Source organism: Eschscholzia californica, unplaced genomic scaffold (genome assembly GCF_041429995.1).
Source record: "Eschscholzia californica isolate CP2 unplaced genomic scaffold, dmEscCali1.0.p SCAF_6, whole genome shotgun sequence".
Lineage (NCBI taxonomy): Eukaryota > Viridiplantae > Streptophyta > Magnoliopsida > Ranunculales > Papaveraceae > Eschscholzia > Eschscholzia californica.
The window spans coordinates 36,147,165-36,165,504 of NW_028238483.1; the positions used below are offsets into that span (position 1 = coordinate 36,147,165).

At 36.4% G+C, this 18,340-nt stretch overlaps 2 protein-coding genes and 1 long non-coding RNA gene across 12 annotated transcripts; all 3 read right to left on the reverse strand.

Annotated features, from left to right (window-relative positions):
• Positions 1-359: 359 nt before the first annotated feature.
• LOC147534207 (beta-carotene isomerase D27) lies at positions 360-3,170 on the reverse strand. 3 transcript variants are annotated; one of them, XR_015228384.1, is made up of 8 exons: positions 2,737-3,170; positions 1,857-2,663; positions 1,669-1,761; positions 1,501-1,562; positions 1,311-1,417; positions 1,088-1,183; positions 898-1,006; positions 360-820 (listed from the first exon to the last, which is right to left on the reverse strand). XR_015228384.1 is itself a non-coding variant. In XM_086650951.1 (6 exons), the coding sequence occupies exons 1-6, from the start codon at positions 2,265-2,267 to the stop codon at positions 957-959; spliced, it is 819 nt and encodes a 272-aa protein (XP_086507077.1). In that variant the 5' UTR covers positions 2,268-2,926; the 3' UTR covers positions 795-956. The 3 variants fall into 3 exon arrangements, 1 of the variants encoding a protein (XP_086507077.1); XR_015228385.1 differs by having other exon boundaries at positions 898-997; positions 1,857-2,926; XM_086650951.1 differs by having other exon boundaries at positions 795-1,006; positions 1,857-2,926.
• Positions 2,933-9,813, reverse strand: LOC147534208 (uncharacterized). Of its 8 annotated transcripts, none has more exons than XM_086650943.1 (16): positions 9,274-9,799; positions 9,088-9,159; positions 8,753-8,995; positions 8,079-8,177; positions 7,937-7,992; positions 7,640-7,751; positions 7,332-7,511; positions 6,903-7,157; positions 5,392-5,628; positions 5,090-5,299; positions 4,882-4,998; positions 4,460-4,774; positions 4,264-4,362; positions 3,644-4,161; positions 3,505-3,543; positions 2,933-3,170 (listed from the first exon to the last, which is right to left on the reverse strand). In XM_086650943.1, coding segments are annotated over exons 1-16 (2,682 nt in total). In that variant the 5' UTR covers positions 9,403-9,799; the 3' UTR covers positions 2,933-3,169. The 8 variants fall into 8 exon arrangements, with proteins under 8 accessions (XP_086507069.1, XP_086507070.1, XP_086507067.1 ...); XM_086650944.1 differs by having other exon boundaries at positions 3,494-3,543; positions 9,274-9,796; XM_086650941.1 differs by having other exon boundaries at positions 8,753-9,001; positions 9,274-9,796.
• A 3,513-nt stretch (positions 9,814-13,326) lies between these two features.
• Positions 13,327-14,529, reverse strand: LOC147534209 (uncharacterized). Its single transcript, XR_015227774.1, has 2 exons — positions 13,942-14,529; positions 13,327-13,795 (listed from the first exon to the last, which is right to left on the reverse strand). It is a non-coding gene; the product is annotated as an uncharacterized LOC147534209 (long non-coding RNA).
• Positions 14,530-18,340: the final 3,811 nt, after the last annotated feature.

An 18,340-nucleotide genomic window follows, 5' to 3' on the forward strand; every position in this document is an offset into this window, starting at 1 on the left:
GAGAAGTTCCTTTGTCCTTGATCTACCAAACAGAGGAGACATTTGAGGAGATAAAAGTTTGAACGTAAAGTAGCAATCTCAATAGCGGACTGGATTTGTAGTGAAATCAATGCCATCTTCTTGCGATGAATGAGGTGTGTCTTGTGAAATTGGATTTGTAGAGTAGTCTTTAACCAATTCATGACTAAGCGGTCAATCTTCCTCCATGTGTATGTATGATTCGGATTCAGACAAACCTCTCAGTCAATGTCGATATGTTTTTCTTGGTCAATTGATCCATTAACTTAAGAAATAAGGTATATAGTTATGAATATGAACTCCAAGATCTTCATACTCGTCTCTGGGAAATACTACTAATGTTTCTAAAGGGGTTGTTGTCATTGAAGAATTATAGGGATGTCTATAAAGAATGTTTCGTTACATAATAGAGTTTTAGCATAGTCTAGTTCACAAATTTAATACATTTTAGATGCTTATTTAGAATGTCAAAAACCATGTATGTTGAAAGCTTACATTAAGGAGAAGAAGAGACTATAGAGGTCCCTTTATTGAGAGTACCAATTTGAAGAAATTTTTCTATACCAAAATGTTGTTGTTGTTGCCTGACGTTCGGATGCAATGACATGTCTCCGATATGCTAACTATACATTAACAACTAGGTATTCTCCCGTTGGATGTCATGATAATGACACTCTGGATACACCAGGAAGAAATGTGTGCTGAGAGACAGTGATATACTCCATTAATACTAGATGTATTCTGAGGTATAGTAAGCGTAATATGAACATGTCCCCTTCCACCTATAAGATGATCTTATTACCTAAAACAAGACAAAAACAACAGTCAGGGCTCTATTTCCTCCAGTTGTGACAAAAAGATGATCGATTACTACTTTACCTGTTTAAGAACCAGAATGGAGCTCGAGCATATATGAATATTGAAATAGGGTGTGTGTTTTATGCTTGTAGTTTCGGGCAAATAGTGGAGTTGGGGTTTGCTATAGTACCTGTGGCAGACCACCACTAGTGTTAGGTGAAATCAAGAATTAGTTTGATATTACTTGATCTAAGTTTGTATTAAGACTCACATATATTAGCATAGCACGGCTGTTTGGACGCTTCATCCTCTTCAAATGAAGGTGGAACTTGCCCGTATACCATATCGCAACTCATATCTTCAAAATCTACCATTAACAAAGAATTGGGGATGGAGAGATCGTCATCGTCATTGTCGTCATAAATTAAGAAAACAAATATCAAGTATACATCTAAAAGAAAGAAAGAAAGACATAGGAGAGCTAAAGGACCTACTTGGAATCATGGTTAAGGGAAGTCCAAACTCATTTGTGAAGAAATCTTGTGTGGGAATCTTGCACATATTTACGCACTGACCGACACACCCACTGTTCTCTAAGTACCTTATTTTCACAGACACCCTTCGAAGATGAGGATAAACTCGCCAAAAAGACAAAGTGTTAAATAGATTTAGAGCACCATGTACCTGCACTTCTTTATACGAACTCCACTTCTCTGCTTCTGCCCATTTACCTCCACCTCTATCACCTAAAAGAAATATTTTTCCTTACTATGCAATTAAACTATATATGCATACATAGATATACGGATGATGCTTTCACATTTCGATAACAATGAAATTTGAAAACCTCACCTCAGAAGGTCCAACTAACCAGTGGAAGAATGGGACAGTAAGTGCTGCATTGAACTCCGCAGCCCATTTCGTTGGTGGAAACAATTTTCGAAACTGCATTCAAATTTAAGTAAAACTTTGATAAGTTAGAAGGCTAAATGATAATGAGGTAAAGATGGAAGGTCGGTGATTAAGTGACAAGATTGTACCTGTTCGGGAGCACCAGGAGGAAGCATTGACAAGAGAACCTCTCTGACAACTTCTTGTTGTTGTATGCGAGATCTACCTTGCATTACCCTCTTCGACACATCCACAAAACTCTCATAGTCGTAATCCAATAGCCCACGAGACGAAGAATCATTAAGTCCTCGTTTAGCTGCGAATTTCTCCATCTTACGTGCGAAAAGACCCATGAAGATCTTCTCAAAGAAACCATCTTTGTACTTGGTTTTCTCTCCAAAAGGGGCCGGATTTCCTGACGGTTCTACAATACCACACTTTATCGTAGTAAAACTTGCAGTAGTAGTAGTCCTATGTCTTAGGTTCAAAATTTCTCTCCTGCTCTTGGTGAGAGGGGGAGAATGGAGTGGCCTGAAGCTGGGTAGGTTAAGGACCTCCATATCAGCAAATGAAGATAAGTTCCCTTGGGGAAGGAATGAGCTATATTATATTAGCCTATGGTAGTTGATAGTGGAGGAAAGTTTTAATCAATCAAACTTGAAACTTAATACATTGAATTATGTGGCTTATGAGAATACAAGTACATACTTGCTGCTTGTGGTTACCATACAAGCACAATATACCAACAACAGGCAGTCATCAAAAAGAGGCTCAACGAAGTATTGGGCGTGTGTTTTTTCTTTTTACCATTTCCAGTTTAGGGGGATAGGAAAATATATTTTGTGGTCACAAACAACTTGCTTCTTTTGAGAGGATAGATAGATAGATTGAAGGGGAGTCCAAATACCCAGAATGACCCCCACCCCAATATAGATCTTTTGAAAAACCTCTCTCTTCTGTTATAGCAAAATTATAGTGGAAGACTCAAAGGTAGAGAATGGTAACAATGGAAGTCTGGCCGAACGTCACTGTCTCAGGAACAAATCGAGAACTCTAAACCCCAATTTTCTTAATGAGATATGACTACACCGTCGAAATTTTTGGTGAATAGGGAAGCATATTTCCAATATTAACAGGTCTCAATCTTGGATGATGAGATTGAAAAAAGAACAAGACCTATATAAGAAAAAGTGGGAATCACACAAATATGATCAGAGACAATGAAGAAGCAAAACATAATTAATATATAAGGAAATATATCATTTTGAAGAAGCAAATCTATGCATGAATGTCGTCACTCTGACATAATAATATTCAGAGTATCAAATGGAAATGCAAATGCCAGAAAACAATAGAGCCCCAACATTCTTTTTCCCCCTCTCTTGTTGCTGCTGCTGCTTCCTCCCAAAACATCAATCATCGGGCTTAACCACCACCAGCTATTCCAATTGCTCTTCTCTGTCCTGCCACCAATAAAATCATGTCAAAAGATTTTTAGTCCTTCAATAATGTTTACATATGTCGTGTGGGTAATATATTTAGACCACAATCAGGTAAACCCAATATTATATGACCAAATCTGTGTTTCAGTGAAGCCCACTTTGGTTGAGTAGTAACATGTACATTTAAGTACTGAGAAGACCAAGGCTCGAATCTGACACTTCAAAAAGAAAAACTACTGTGTTTTGGACTTCAGTTTTTGAATCAGACTGCATACAGAAATTGAATCATGCCCTCCAAGTAGTTAATAATAAGATTGCATAAGCAGATAGAATGTTTAGCATACCTCATACTTACTATTTTCGGGTAGACAATGCAGGTCCACTGCCGACGACCCTGCAAGGAAAGAGACTTCATAAGCTTCTCTGAAAATTGAAACATTTAGAAGTGAAAAGATTTAGACACCAATCCATCACTAGGCATTATGAATGTTTACCTTCCCTGTCGCTGTCCTGCAAAACTCGCGCTATTTCTCCAGTTGCCTGAGCCTTTTGTCTGGAGACTGGGTGAAACAGCTTTGTCAGGAGTTGATCCGTTTCCGATGCTCATTTGTACATGGGAGTGATTTGGTCCAGTTTGAATGCCATGTCCAACTTCTTTAGGTTTGCTCAATATTGTGACATTAGAGAGACCATGGACAATGTTAGAGGATATATCACCATTTGAATACTGATTCTGTTGCACGAATGAACTGTGGGAAAGCTTATTTCCTCCTTCAGTAGGGACAGCAACTGTAGAACCAGTCCTCAAATGGTTCGGATCAATCCGAGGAACCCTTTTCAGGTGATGCGACTGGGCTGCCATTGGAGTGACAGCAACAGATGGCAAAGAAGCCGAATACGGAGCTGAAACAGCAGCAGCCGCAGCTGCAACTTTTGCAACAGCTGCAGTTGCTGATATGATTTCTTGTGCTCCGTCTCGAAGATGAATGAAGTCCCCATCAATTACAAATAACTGAAAATTGCACAATGAGATGCCAAGGAGATTAGCAACGGGAAATAAGATAAACTGGAACCAAGAGGACGATTACAGACATGATGTCACACAAAAACTTACTCTGGGGTGGCCAGCCACAAAATCATCGAGCTTCCCGTACTTCTTCTTATAATCATGCCAATGAAGAGGGGCAAGCATTTTCCCCAACCTATTTGGTAGCTATTTAACAGGTACGATGATCAATCGCCAAACAGATCAAATTGAATAACAAAAAACACGACATTTGTAAACAATCTTCAGTAGAATAATTACTTACAGTTGAGCTAATTCTAATTTGACTACCACTTGATCCAGGTGGAATTGCACGAACAATGCAAGCTAACAATGATCTTTCATCTAAAAGCATAGGCTCTGGGATTTTCTTGGTTGGCAGCAAATTTGTTGTCCTCTCAGCTGAGAAGGATGCTTCAGAAACCAGTATACTTGAGGTTCCCTCTGTGGCTTCACCAAGATTTACTGGAACAGCGTGTACATCAGATACTGATATAGAGGCACTAGGCCGATCTTCCATGATCAGTCCTTGCACCTCGGATGAATGATTAGTTGCAATTTTTTCATTTTCAACTTGTAACTGCAGGAATTAGAAAGTAGGTTATATACAGCTGCAATTCCAATAATTTTGGGAATTCCATGTAGAATTTAAGAATAACAACTTTAGCTAAATACATAGTAACAAACCTCAGTTTCACGCTTAAGATCAGAAGAGTCCATTCTTAAAGCAGCATCCGCACTCTCTTCGAAGTTTTGCTGTGGTTGACGGGAAACCAAGGTATTCTTTTCATTTGATTGAAGAACCTGGTGAAAATAATTTGCGGACATGATATAACTGTTCAAGCCAACAAAAGTGATGTGTTATATGGAGTGAAAATGTCCCAAACACAATTACCTGAATTTCTCTATCAGATGCAGTGATTACTGAACCAGGCTCCTGAGTTGGGCTGACGCTAACAGCCAAATGATCTGCCTGAAGATTGTGTCCATTGGATAACTCATAATTATATCGAGCACCTGATCCAAATAGGGTTTCCTCAGTTTGGGACCTTTGGGAAAGCTGATAGTGGTTCTCACTGGGTGCCTGTGAGGAGTCAGGTACAGCCTAAAGGTAAAGGAAGGAATTGTTAGAGGAAAATTCTGGACAATATTCCACAAAATGACAAAAAAAAAATCCTGTCATGCTACACCTGTTACCTGTTGATTCTGCCACTGTGAGTGGGATGAAATTGCTGGCACTGACTGAAAATGACCCATGTGAGATGGAGGAATGTGCATATTGGCTGATGGTACAGCGGCTGGAACAGCTTGTTGATGGATAACAAATGGAAGCAGTGGATGCAGTGCAGGCACCTGCCCAGATGGAACATAGGCACCGACGCTGAAGAGGGAAGATGGAACAACTGAATCCCCAGCTACTCGACCTTCATCTGCCTGATTTTGGTAGAAAAGAAATGTGGAGGCTTTAGCAATGAAAGCATACACATAATCTCTAGAGTTGAGATAAACAACAATAGAATATCGTATCATTTCACAAATTTCTCTGAATAGTTCATTATCTTATTTACACCAATTATAATGAACCATTAGAATGCATTTCTAAGCAAACAGTAAGCACAAGAGCAGCTATGATTCAGTCAAATAGGAACTTATGTCAAGAAGAGGCACGAGACCCTTCTGTGTTTTATAATTATGTGGATTGTGAACGACTATATCAGTGAAAATTAGTAGGCCAAATATCAGCTCCTGCTATGAAAAATAAACTGTAAAGTGTAAACACTAAGTTACTGGGCTAAGTGAGAGTATGTCTGCTGAACTGCCAAACTCAAGTAACTTTGTGCAGTCCTGGGGTAACGGGGTTCGAAAGATATGGGAAAAACAAAAGGAGCTGGTGCAAGACATTATGCAGCAGAGTTGGGCATTACCCATGGGTGTGTCTCTAGTCTCATGTCCCCGGGTTTAGAAGAATATGTAGAACTTTCTTCAGAGCTACCTAAGAAGGTTAACATACCGATATAAATAAACAGGTTAACCTCACTAATTTATCTAGTTGGCATAAAGCCAAGCTTATCTTTTTGTATTCTCACTATGCTGGATTATTGCTCTCCATCATCATTACTCATCACGTTGCTCATAACCTTGATTGTATACGGTGTGTCCAGTGTTTAATTGCAAACCCACAACCAGAGTACTGGACTCGTATTTTATCATCATGCTTTTTCATATAGGAAATCGTGTACAGCACATTAATCAAAGAGAACCTCGGAGACCATAAAATTTTTATGGAGAACTCTAGTTCAAGTCCTTATCCGCAACACATATTATCTTTCCTACTCCAATTCATAGTTTAACATATGTGCAGATCTGAATGTATAACTTTTAGACGGTTAGAAAAGGGAGTATTAACTGGTCATTGTAAAAGAATAGCAGATCAACAGTGATAGAAGCTTCATCTGACTGATGTTCACAGTTATAAATATAAAAATAAAAGAGATAAAAGCATTTGGAAAATATGGGAAACCGAGAAACTGACATAGATGCATAAAAAGTATTTTAGATGAACTGATGACAGGATAATTTGAATCTCAAACTGACATAGCTATTCAAACTTCGCAATAATAAGAACACATCAAACGATGAAACTACATTATGGCAAGGTTACAAAAAAATCACTTAGTAATTTTTGGAGGAATATAGATCAGTTCTACCTCAGTTGACCTATTATCAGTGGAAGCAAAAGGCTGGAAACTGCCAGCATTCCCATTAGGCATGAGATCATGGTTACCAATTGAAGCAGCCGCTTCATTTAATCCAATATTCTGCCCAAAACTAGAGGTATCATTTGTATTTGAACGAACTGCACGTTTCTCATCAGTATAGACTCCACTCCTCTCCCTCGCCTCAGCCAACTCTAGTTGGAGCTGCTGTATAGCTTGCATGTGATGACTCTCCATCTCATTAAACTAAAACCGTTAACATGTACAAGTCAAGCATGTAACATGAAGACAAATATCTGAAACTGTTCTCATGGACTGACCAATGAACAAAAGCAAAATAACAAAAAAACATGTGATTGATGATTTCAGGAGGATTAAAACAGACAGAGACAAACGGGTCAGTAAGATAGTTAAAGAAACCTGTCTTTGACAGCCGAGCCAAAACTGGTTAAACTGTTCAGTTCTCTCCCTCAACTCTGCTTGTAAGGAATGATTAGTCGTTGATTGCAAAGAATCCATTTCCTGAACACGTGCAATCCAAGTTTGGGCCTCCCTTAGTTGTCCGTCCTTGTAATGAATGGTTTCTTGTGCAACTCTATGCTATAAGACAGATAACAAGTACGAGATTAGAAACTTTAAACGCAAAATTTAGAATGCAGAACAGGTTATATGCTAACTTCCGCCTTCTAAGCAAAATCAGGTGCATACTAAAAAGGTCGTGGAAAAACCTGCTCCTCCAACTCAAGAAGCTGCCTCTCTTTTTCTCGGATGTGTTCATTAAGGTCATGTATTTGTTGAATATGTTGTTCCCTTTCGGCCTCGGAGTTATCCAGCTCTCTTCTGCAAAGAAAAGAATCATGTTTTCTTTAAGATGGAGTGAGATATCAGATATGAGATAGACAAGTTAATGTGTACTACAAAGCCATGACTGACTGAACAACGGATCAATTAAACAGTGACACTGAGTTACAATTGATAACAGAGACTAGTTTCAGGATTAGCATATTAATAGCAGTGCACTATACCTGAAAGATGCCAATTCCTTATTTTGCTCTCTGAGAATGCCTTCCTTAGCCCAAGCCTGACAGTATGGACAGATGAGAAACAATAAACATGAAGTAGCAAACTAACAATTTGGATATTAGACAAGCAAAATGCCCAACAAACCGCTTCATTGTCGATTTTAACCGCGCGTAGCTCCCTCTCTTTCTCTTCCATCTTCAGTTCCAATTCGCATACGGTTTGTTCCCTTTCATGCAGTTGCTCCTACACAATCATAATGCTCATTAGAACACAAAAATGGAGCAAAAACATGTGCATATAACTTTTGAAAACCTGGTTCGAAACACCATTTCTTTACTGTAACATTTTATAAAGTTCAAATGACTTGGCAACTTACGAGCTTATAGTCCAAGAATTAATGACATTGAAATAATTAACCAGGTTAACATGAAAGATAGAAAGAGGGTAGGACTTGTTACTAAAAATACTGCACAATGTATATTGCTATTAACGCAGACTGTTCATGAACCCAAAGGCAAGAGTTAGATAATATTCCTCTACAGATTTTCTTAAAACATGCTCTTCTGGTTATCAACGTCAGGATCCTAGTGGAGAGTAGAAGCCCCAATATCTTGTGCCAAATGACTTGGAAGGATGTCAATTTTTCTAATTCACGATCACGCTACATAATTTGGCTCACTGATTCATTACAAGTAGTTGAAGATGAGTAGCATTTCCAGTAAAGTATCGGTTGCAGAATTTATTTTACGTAACAATGAGCTAAAAATAAACTTCAAATTGACAATACACGAGACAGATGAGCAAAAAGAGGAGAAAACCTTTAACTTAGAGGCAGCATTAACATGCTCTTTGATCTGAGCGTCAAATCTATTCTGCATTGTCATTAACTCAGATCTAATTAAGAAATGAGCTCGAAGCTCAATCTCCATCTGCTGCAAATCTTCCCTCTGTCTAACTATATCATGAAGTCTCTGCTGCTGCTGAGAGAGCTCACTCTCAACTACAACCCCATTCGTCGTCGGATTAGAACTGAAATGGACATCAACGTGTCCTGTTCCTTGCTGTACCTTGCATAAACAACATCATTTGCCGATTCAACTACAAAACCACAAACTCCAAGCCCAAATAAACCCTAAATAGAACCAATTTTCACCTCATAAATACTTCTCTTATCAGATTTTCCTAATTTTGACCGCTCTAATTCTTGTACCACATTCTTCTCCAACTTTGAAAAAAAAACATATAATAAGAAAGATAAGCAGAACGAAACAAAATCAAGAGAAGTCATTTACATAAATCAGTCAACTAATCAAATAGTGAAGTTGAGTTCTTATATTACCTCATTGTCAGCGTTTCGACCAGTCTGTTCAGAAACAACACGCCATTCCTTCCTTGATGGTGAAGAAGCAGAAGAAGGCATCGGCAATGAACCACCGCGACCAGCGGCGATTCCAGCCGCAGTCTCCATTAAATCAAAAAAAAAAATCTTTAATCCAGTACAAAATAAAGCTCTAGTATAACAAATTGAATAATATTATAAGATAGTCATCAGGTAAATCAAGAGAAAAACCTAAATTTTGTTTGATTATAAAACCCTAGAATCAGACTAGTTTATAACTTAAATAGGAAATGAGTAAAGTGAAGATTAAATGTGAGAAGAGAAATTGAGCTTTTTTTATAGTTTCTAGATTGAGGAGGGTTTTTCTGACTTGTATGGAAGTAAAGAGGAACCAAAGTGAAGAGTTGACGACAGTAAGTAGAGAGAGAGAGAGAGAGGAAGATGAACGGAGAGGACGAGACTTCGCGAAGAGACTTCGAGCTGGAAGCCTGGAAGGGAGGACAAATAAGAAATAAAGCGGGTTAATGTTCATGATTTTATAGTTGGCGATTTTATAAGCGCCTAGTTTTAAAATGCTTGGACTTGTGGTTCTATAGGCGCTCCATGTTTCTTACCGTGATCTTCTTGACACAACAATAAATGCCTGATGTCCGTCATCCTTTGGTGTAACGGTTGGACACCCTTCTTAAGTCCATGAGATAGTGGGATCGGGTCTCGGTGGAAGCAGTTTGCCATCAAGTTTTATCCGATGTAATTTAGGCAATATGTAATATAGTAATAAATAGTAATTTATAAAAATTGAATCTTGTAGTAAAATTGATGTAATATTTTTGAAGAGTGAGAGACAGTTGTGAAAAGAGAAGATAGAGAAAGGTAAATTCGCAAAAAATGCTTCTGTTTAGACCAAAATAAATTTGTCCAACAGAAGAAAACCACTGGGATATCAATATGTTTTTTGGGCCAAAAAATACAATTTAATTTCCATTTAAGCAACTAAGTTTCTGATAGATGGGTGAATCGTCGTCTGTCTTCACAAATATTGAGGCTTTTTGGTGAGCTCGTGGAGCCTTCGACAATAATAAAATCTCGTACCTTTGAGCTTGGGCCTGAGCTTGGGTATGAGATGTCCAATTAAAGCTATTGGAACAAGATATAAATGGGCGTGTGACTTGATAACTTCAGAATCATAAGCAATTTCACATTGATATGTTTCTTCTTTTCACAAGAAAATTGCCCGATTTCTTTTTATCAAAATGAATGAAATGGGACAACCAACATAACTGGTTCTGTACTTTGCACGCCTATATTTGAAGTACTTTTGTTTTTATTTGTCATGAACTTCTCTTGTTGGTAATTTAAACTCGAGCCACTTTCTTATAAAAAGATGGAACTTGAAGAATTATGTGATACTGTTATAGCCAGTATGCAGTATAAACTCGAGGCGCTAGAAGGGTGGGGTTACACAACATTTAAAGCTTTTGAGCATTTTGAAGGAGAGGAAACCCGAGTCACTTCTGTCGAATAATTGGCACAGGTATGTATTGGCATCACCTCAAGCACATAACTAACTTACATAAATTGAACTAGTTGAGTAAGCTGTAAGCTAAAATGTACTCTTACTAGTGCAGGAAATGAATCAGGACATTAGCACTGCTCTCTCAATTCTTGGTGGATGCATGGGTACGAAAATCAAATGGAAAGCTTAGTTACTTTCTTGGGTTATACGATGTTTCTTACATGGTGCAACAAAGCGTAATTCAACTACACAACTTCAGTAAAAGGGGATTGTTGTTATTTCTTATTCGAACGTCATCTCTTGTTGGTATTGAGCGTATTGTAGAGAAAAATTGCATGCTGATAAGTGAATGAATGATGGTGAGTAATATTCATGTTTCTGGGATAGTAGTTCCTTTTGCAAAATCAACAATCATATTCTACTAGAGAAAAAAAAAGTGGGTTGAACTCAGAGCGACCTTAGTACCTTTCTTCTTTGACACATAGTTCCCTCCATCTCGACATTTAGACGATTTTTAGGACCGAGAATAATTTTTGTTCGCAAATAAGTGAGCGTGGAAGTTCTATAGGTGCACGATATTAACGTTATACACACTCAATTTACACTTACATTTTCGACTATTTCGGCTGTGCAAAGGCGCTTGTTGCTGTAGTATGGCACGTTTATAGAACTACACATTTGAGCCATATGGTTAAGAATGTGGAGAGAGAGATGCAATAGAAATACATCCTTGTCGTCCAAGGGCATCTCGTACTGGTGATCAGGAGAGAGAAGCTATGTAAGAGAGAGAGAGAGAGAGATGATTGATGTGAATCTCAAGATGAAGAGTCAATCTATGAAGTCACTCAACACCTGATAAATTACTATTTACGTCCATATTGGGTCATTCTTGGAACCTGTTAGGAATTGACAATGCATGAGAATAGGAAAGTTCAAATGTTTAGAAAAGAAAGAAATCTAAATCCAACCATCCACCTCTCTCTCTCTATCTCATCAGCACATCCATCAAAAATTTCAGACTTTGTACAAACGAGTAGAAGCTTTATTACAATTTTAAATCAATTTAATCATTATTTCGTCACCCAATATAAGACTTTAAATAACTTACTTGAAGTAATTTATCTTATAATAATAATACTAATTTTAGTCATAATATATTGTCATTTTATTATTTTTGCCTTTTAGGTTTTTAATGTCAAATAAATTTTAGAACTACTTTCCATTTTACTTTTTTTTGAGAAACCGATTACGATAAAGTCTTGGTGATAAATTGCTTCCACCGGAGCTCGATCCGAAGACATCATAAGCTTAAGAGAGATGTGGTGGACACTATATTCCCGCATGATCCTGTAGTTTATACTAAATATCGAGATGATCTCTTTTGTATATTTTGATCACTGATAATAAAGTCAATATTTACTTTCCTAATGCACCCCTTCTCTAACTGATTTGTTTTATTTTATTTTCGTTCTCACATTTATTTCTCTCATTTGTTCGTCTTCTATGATCAGTCTCCTGGTGGTAGTGAGAGCCGACAATATTTTTTCCTTCCTTTTCTTTCTCCCGCATTTTTTATTTTTGTCTCCTTTGCATTTCTCTTCTCCCTGTCCAACGAAGGAGAAGAGAATCCTTTTGCTGCAAACTTCTTATGATAAAACCAGCCAAAGAAGGTTCGGCAAAACAAGAAAAACTACATAAAAAATTGAAAGTTCCGGAACGAAAAGCCCCGCAAAGAGGGAAAAGAAAAGTAAAAAAAGTTGTGATGGTTGTATGTCAGCGAGAAGTTGTAAAGAAGGAGACCCAAAGAAGATGAAGTGAGAGAAAGAATGGGAAAAGAAAATTAAAATACATACTTTTGAGAAGTGAAATATTGATTTTCTAGTCAATATGAGAAATACCAAAAAAGATGGTTTAGATATTTAACATAAACTAGGAAGCTATTCGAGAAACTAGTCACACACCAGGGCCAAATAGGAATTGACTTTAAATTTAATAATATATATCAAGATATGAATAAGTCTAAATAATTAGCGATCAACTAAAAATTGTGTTTTCTCATCAAAGAAAGGGTTTCCAAATAGACATTTTTCTAGAGAATAGTTATTTTAAGGACGCTAAAATTGACAAGTCTGCATTTTACCACTATAGTCAATTGAATTTTTAACTAGTTAATTATTAATTGGTAATTAAAATTTATAATTGACAATTCAAATGTATATTTGATTTAAAAAAAAATCACAAATTTAACTTCCGACATTCCCACAAATGTTTTGGTAAACCAAAGCGTCGAAAAAGCATTTTTTTTATTAGTATTTTGGGCATTTTCAGTCGTCACAACTAAATAAAAATTAATTATCTTGGCACTTATTAAAACCACATTTATATACACGAGCTCGATCCCAATACCTGAGGTCACATGAAGTAATAAATAAATATTCAAGAGTAACTAAATATGAAGCTAAAGAGATAACATGTTATTAAGGAACAAATTTAGATACAAAATACAAGAAAAGGTTTAGGAATTGAGATTAGAGATAGAAGAAGATTAAGCAACCATATCATTAATATGTGTTTATGACATCTTGAGGAGGTCCTTTAAAGATATTGAATGGAAAAAAGGGTTCCTCTTTCACCTTTTCTCCAATCAATTAAGAAGCAGAATACATAAATTTATAGTAGTATAAAATTAGCTATTGTCAACCCTACTTTTTTGAAAAAGAAAAAAAAAAGTACTAATATTTCTGGAGCTAGAAGATCTAAAACCAAAGATTATATTCACACATATTGAGTAATATCTCATCTTTAACAAAAATATTTCAGAAAGATTAGATCTCATTATTCTTCTCTTTCAAAAAGAAAGAACCATTGAAAGTAACAGATCTGATTCCAATTACCATTCAGATATTTGATTCTTTCAGACATGCAATAATCTGATAGTTGCCCACCGGAACTGGGTAATTCCGGCCAAGTTCTGTTTAGGGTTTTATTGAATCGAGCTTCTTAGATCTGCATGAAACCCTTGAGAGATATGAATCAATGGTAAAAGTTAACTGATGATTGAATAGAAATCATAATGAGAAAACATGAAAGAGAGAAAAAAACAATGAAAGATTTTAAGAGTGAGAAAATCAATAATGGGTAATGATGATAACCTTTCTAGATCCTCATGATAGAGAGAGAGAGAGAGAAAAAAACAAGAGTCAATAGCCTTCATCATTACACCAATCTGTACCCCTAACATAGATGATTGACTACTAGGGTTTTGGGTTTACTCTGTATAATTAATGAAACAAACTTTAAATGAAATTGAATCCAACAAAATCAAAAGATCTAAAGAAAGAAAACAAACCCATTTCTTCATTTTTGATGATTGAATCATTAAAAGCTTTGTTGATGATGAGATAATTGGGGGGAATGAAGCCTGGTCCGAAGATACTAACTACTCATTTTAATCCAAATCTTAGATCTATTTTTTAATAAGTATGGATCGAGATTGAAAGATGGGGATATTAGTAGTTTGTGGCCTCGAACCAGACAACATTCCCCTCAAAGAGAAACCTCACCCACCCAAACTTCATTCTTGTGTTCTTTGATTGAGCTCTGATGAGATAATATATAGGTCTTTAGAAACCCCAAAGATTCGGCTTCATTTAAGGGGGAGATCATGAATGAAGAGATGAGATATTGAGAGATGGAGTGTTATGAGTTCATGATGAATATAATGATGTGGTTTGTGTTGTTGTTATAGATAGGGGTGACTGAGAAGAGAGAGAAATTAAAGGCGGAGAGAGAAGAAAGACAGATTTGCTAAGTGACAAAATTGTACAGCAAACTCGACCCGGCAGCATGGGCCCTAGAAACGACCAAAGCCCATGCACCCTCTCCAGACTCCACTCTCCCCGTAGAAGAGTTGTTGCTTTGTCCTACTACTATCTTGGCCAATTCCCGCCTAATACGTGGTTCTCTCTCTAAATCTTGAATGGACACATACTTCACTTGGGATAGTTAGTGGTTATTAAGTGTCTACTTTTCCTCCCCATAATATATAGTGTCCACTCTTTACCCCCATAATATTTAGTGTCTACTTTTTACTCATTGGTTATTAAGACTGGTTTCGGATTGCATCACTAACAATTACAATCTGTAGCCTAATGACCAAAAGACGAGATCAAAAACCTTAAAATGCATGGACAAATGAAATTGTAGCTCAACACGTTGGGCATCTCTCTAAAATATCGAGATGATGTGAGTATGAGTCTTATAGAGCACAATTTTACATCAACATCTTTCATATATAGTATTATGAACTGCGACTCTGAGGAATAAAATAAACTATGGGAAAAAAAATTTGGTCAATTAGATCCGACCTATAGACATCTTCATTTTGAGTCGAAAAATTAATTTTCTTTATTTCTTTTTTGTCATAATCTTCATCTCCTTATCTCTATCTCTCTCTATGGTACATCCCTCTCTAACATTGTCTCTCACTGTTGGGCGCCCACGAAACTCTGAAACCCTCGAGGACGGTTTCGTTGGGATCCCTCCTCGAAATCTCCTTCGTCTCAAACAAAGAAGAGGACATTTACCTTAACGTGAACAGTAAAAGATACCAGAGAAGGACAAAGAGACACGGTAAGAGAGATAAGAGATGGTTGGTGGTCGAAAATTGCGTTGAAAGAGGAGAGGTGACGGGACAAATACAATCAACTAAATTTTGAGCTAAAAGTAAAGAAGTTCCCTAAATCAGTTTCGATTGATCTAGTCTTTATTTTCCGTGACATTTTTTGGATCCTCTACAGCCAAAACCATCATTAAGGGTAAACGGAAAATCCTACTTTCATATCGTTTTAAATGCAAAAGTTGTTTGAGCAATAATAGAAAAAACTACAAGTCAAAGCCTCTCTACATCTAAAAGAAACGACGGTCCCCATTTTCACATTAGTTCTCTATCTCTCTCTTTCTTGACGAACTTTTTAAATTTTTTTTTATGAACGAACGAACTTTTTAATTGATGGTGTGTTTGGATGGCGGAATCATAAATCCGCGGATTTATGAGTCCTTCGGATTCATGATTCCACGAATTCATGAATCCAAGTAACATTTTATGATTCCACGAATTCATGAATCCAAGTAACATTTTTTGGTTTGTTTGACAACTAATGGGAATCCTATGATTTATTATTATTTGAGTATTTTCAAACGCTTCTTTAAAAAAAATATTGAATCAACCTTATTTTCGAAACTCGTTTTTTCAAAAATAGTTTTTTCCCGAAAGGCGTATTTTTCTCAAAAAAAAATCCCCAAAAAAGTAATAGAAACACTTAAACGTTTACTTGTCTCGCAAGTAAATAGGAATCAACCGTCTATTAAGTGATAAAAATGTTATTCATAAAAAAAAAAAAGTGATAAAAAAGTTGACCTGAAAATTAAACCTATTAATATGAAATTAACTTTGATCTTAATCTTGTTGGAATTGCTCTCTAAAGAATGTGAAAAAATAAATATAATTGCAACAAAAAATAAATAAAAAATAGAAAAATAAAAGAGAACACGCAAATGTCAAAATCTCTACAACTCGAGTGTTGTTCCAAAGCAGCTACTAATCCGGCTTTAAAATATATATGTACTGGGAACAATGCCATCATCTTCCTATTTTTAGGAGACATGAAAGATTGATCTACATCATCAAATTTATTCTATACCATCCATCCATCCATCCATCTTCAGAGAACACTTCATATTTTTACGAGTGAAGTGAGTGATCACATAGCCTGACAAGAAGTCATACGTCATCCGAATCAATCACCCCTGCCAGTATTTTCCATGAAAATGAGACTCTCTCTCTCTCTATATCTCCACCTCTTTCTCTCATTAGATAAAAAGAAGGCCAATCAATCACCCTTTCTTTCCAGCAACATTATTACCCTAGATTTATATGCCACTTCTTTGATAAAGAATGAGCAAGGATTGAACCAAAAGGCAACTGTCTGCCCTCGATGCTCTAAATTAAAACCAATAGAGGATCAAGATTTTGACCTAATAAGAGTCGTCCTCAATATATAGGTGACAAAACTTACAATCTTTGATTTTCCATCATCCCAATACATCAAAAAAGAAAACTATAGAAATATATAGTTATGAATGTGTGGCATTAGATTTTTGAAGTCAAACTTTGAGTAAGACTTTGTGAAAAAAAAATGTTCTTTTGGGTACACACTGTCCTACATAAAATTTCTACCGTGTAATTTATTACTAACTACATAATGCCTTGTAGGTGTGCGCGGACAATCAAAAGACTACCAGGAGTAGCGTCACAATTTTTTTTATGTAGGGAGTCTCACAAAATTATTAATCAACTAGTTGCTGCTACATATGTACTCTGTAAATGTGTCTGTCTTGAGTATCTAATGTAACACTAGTCTTAAAGCCAGTTATTTTGTTGCAACAATTTTGTTCTCGAGTTAGGCACCATTGCCTAATTCTACATGATATAAGTTTTTTTTTTTTTTGCCATAGACATGTGCTAGATCACCGTAAGGTTCTCTAGTTGGCATGCAAACTCCGCAACAAACTCGTCTGAAAGGACCTGTTGAATGTGTAAGAGATTGTTATGTTATAACCAATATCTAGAACATTGTGCTAAGGTTTTTGCGACTAAATGATGTGTACATGAAACTTCAATTTCAACGAAAGTCGAACCACATGAATGTCCTGTAAAAATGATTAATATATTAACTGGATTGTTTGTCGATTTGGTTAAAAGTAGATGCAACAATTGCAGTAGTTCAAGACATATATTAAACATCTCCATCATGGCAACTTTGTAGTAGTAGAAGTGTCCATTATCGTAAACGAATTCACTGCATTATAGATACTAAATTAAAAATGTGTAATTAGAGCATGTACATTCATTTGTTTTCATTATTTCATCTTCTAAAAATATATTTATCGTTTTACAAAAATCAAGGCTTGTATATATACCAGAAAATATGTTGTCGGGATTCAATTTCGATATAATTGATAATACTCAAATTAAATCAATGTTATTTTGCAGTCAATGACATAACTCGTTCTACATGTATACGTGTACAATTTTTTTCCTTTTCTACTCTTACAAAGAAATGACCTATAGCCCAACTAAACTATGACCTAAAGCCCAACAACATTATTTATACCTTAACAACTCAAATTCAATAAAACATAGAAACCACCTCTTCTGGGACAGAACCTAGGACTTCCAAAATTTTAGAGTTTATGTCAACCCATAGGACTATTTGGGCAACCAATTGTTGACGGATGCACAACTAGTTGACCAAACCACGTATGCAACTTCTTTCTTCGAAACTTTAAAAAGCAAGGGTGATTGGGTTGTGGGAATGGGCTCCACCCCGTAAGCTAGCCTAGTAGGTAGCTGCCTATAAGACAAAAGGGACAGCCATCCTACCCTCTCATGCTTTGGGGCTTGGGCAATTCATGAGGTGCTGGCTCACCTCTTCCTTCTAGGGACCTCATAAGCTGATAAGCATGAAGTAGAGAAGCTTGAGGCCTGCC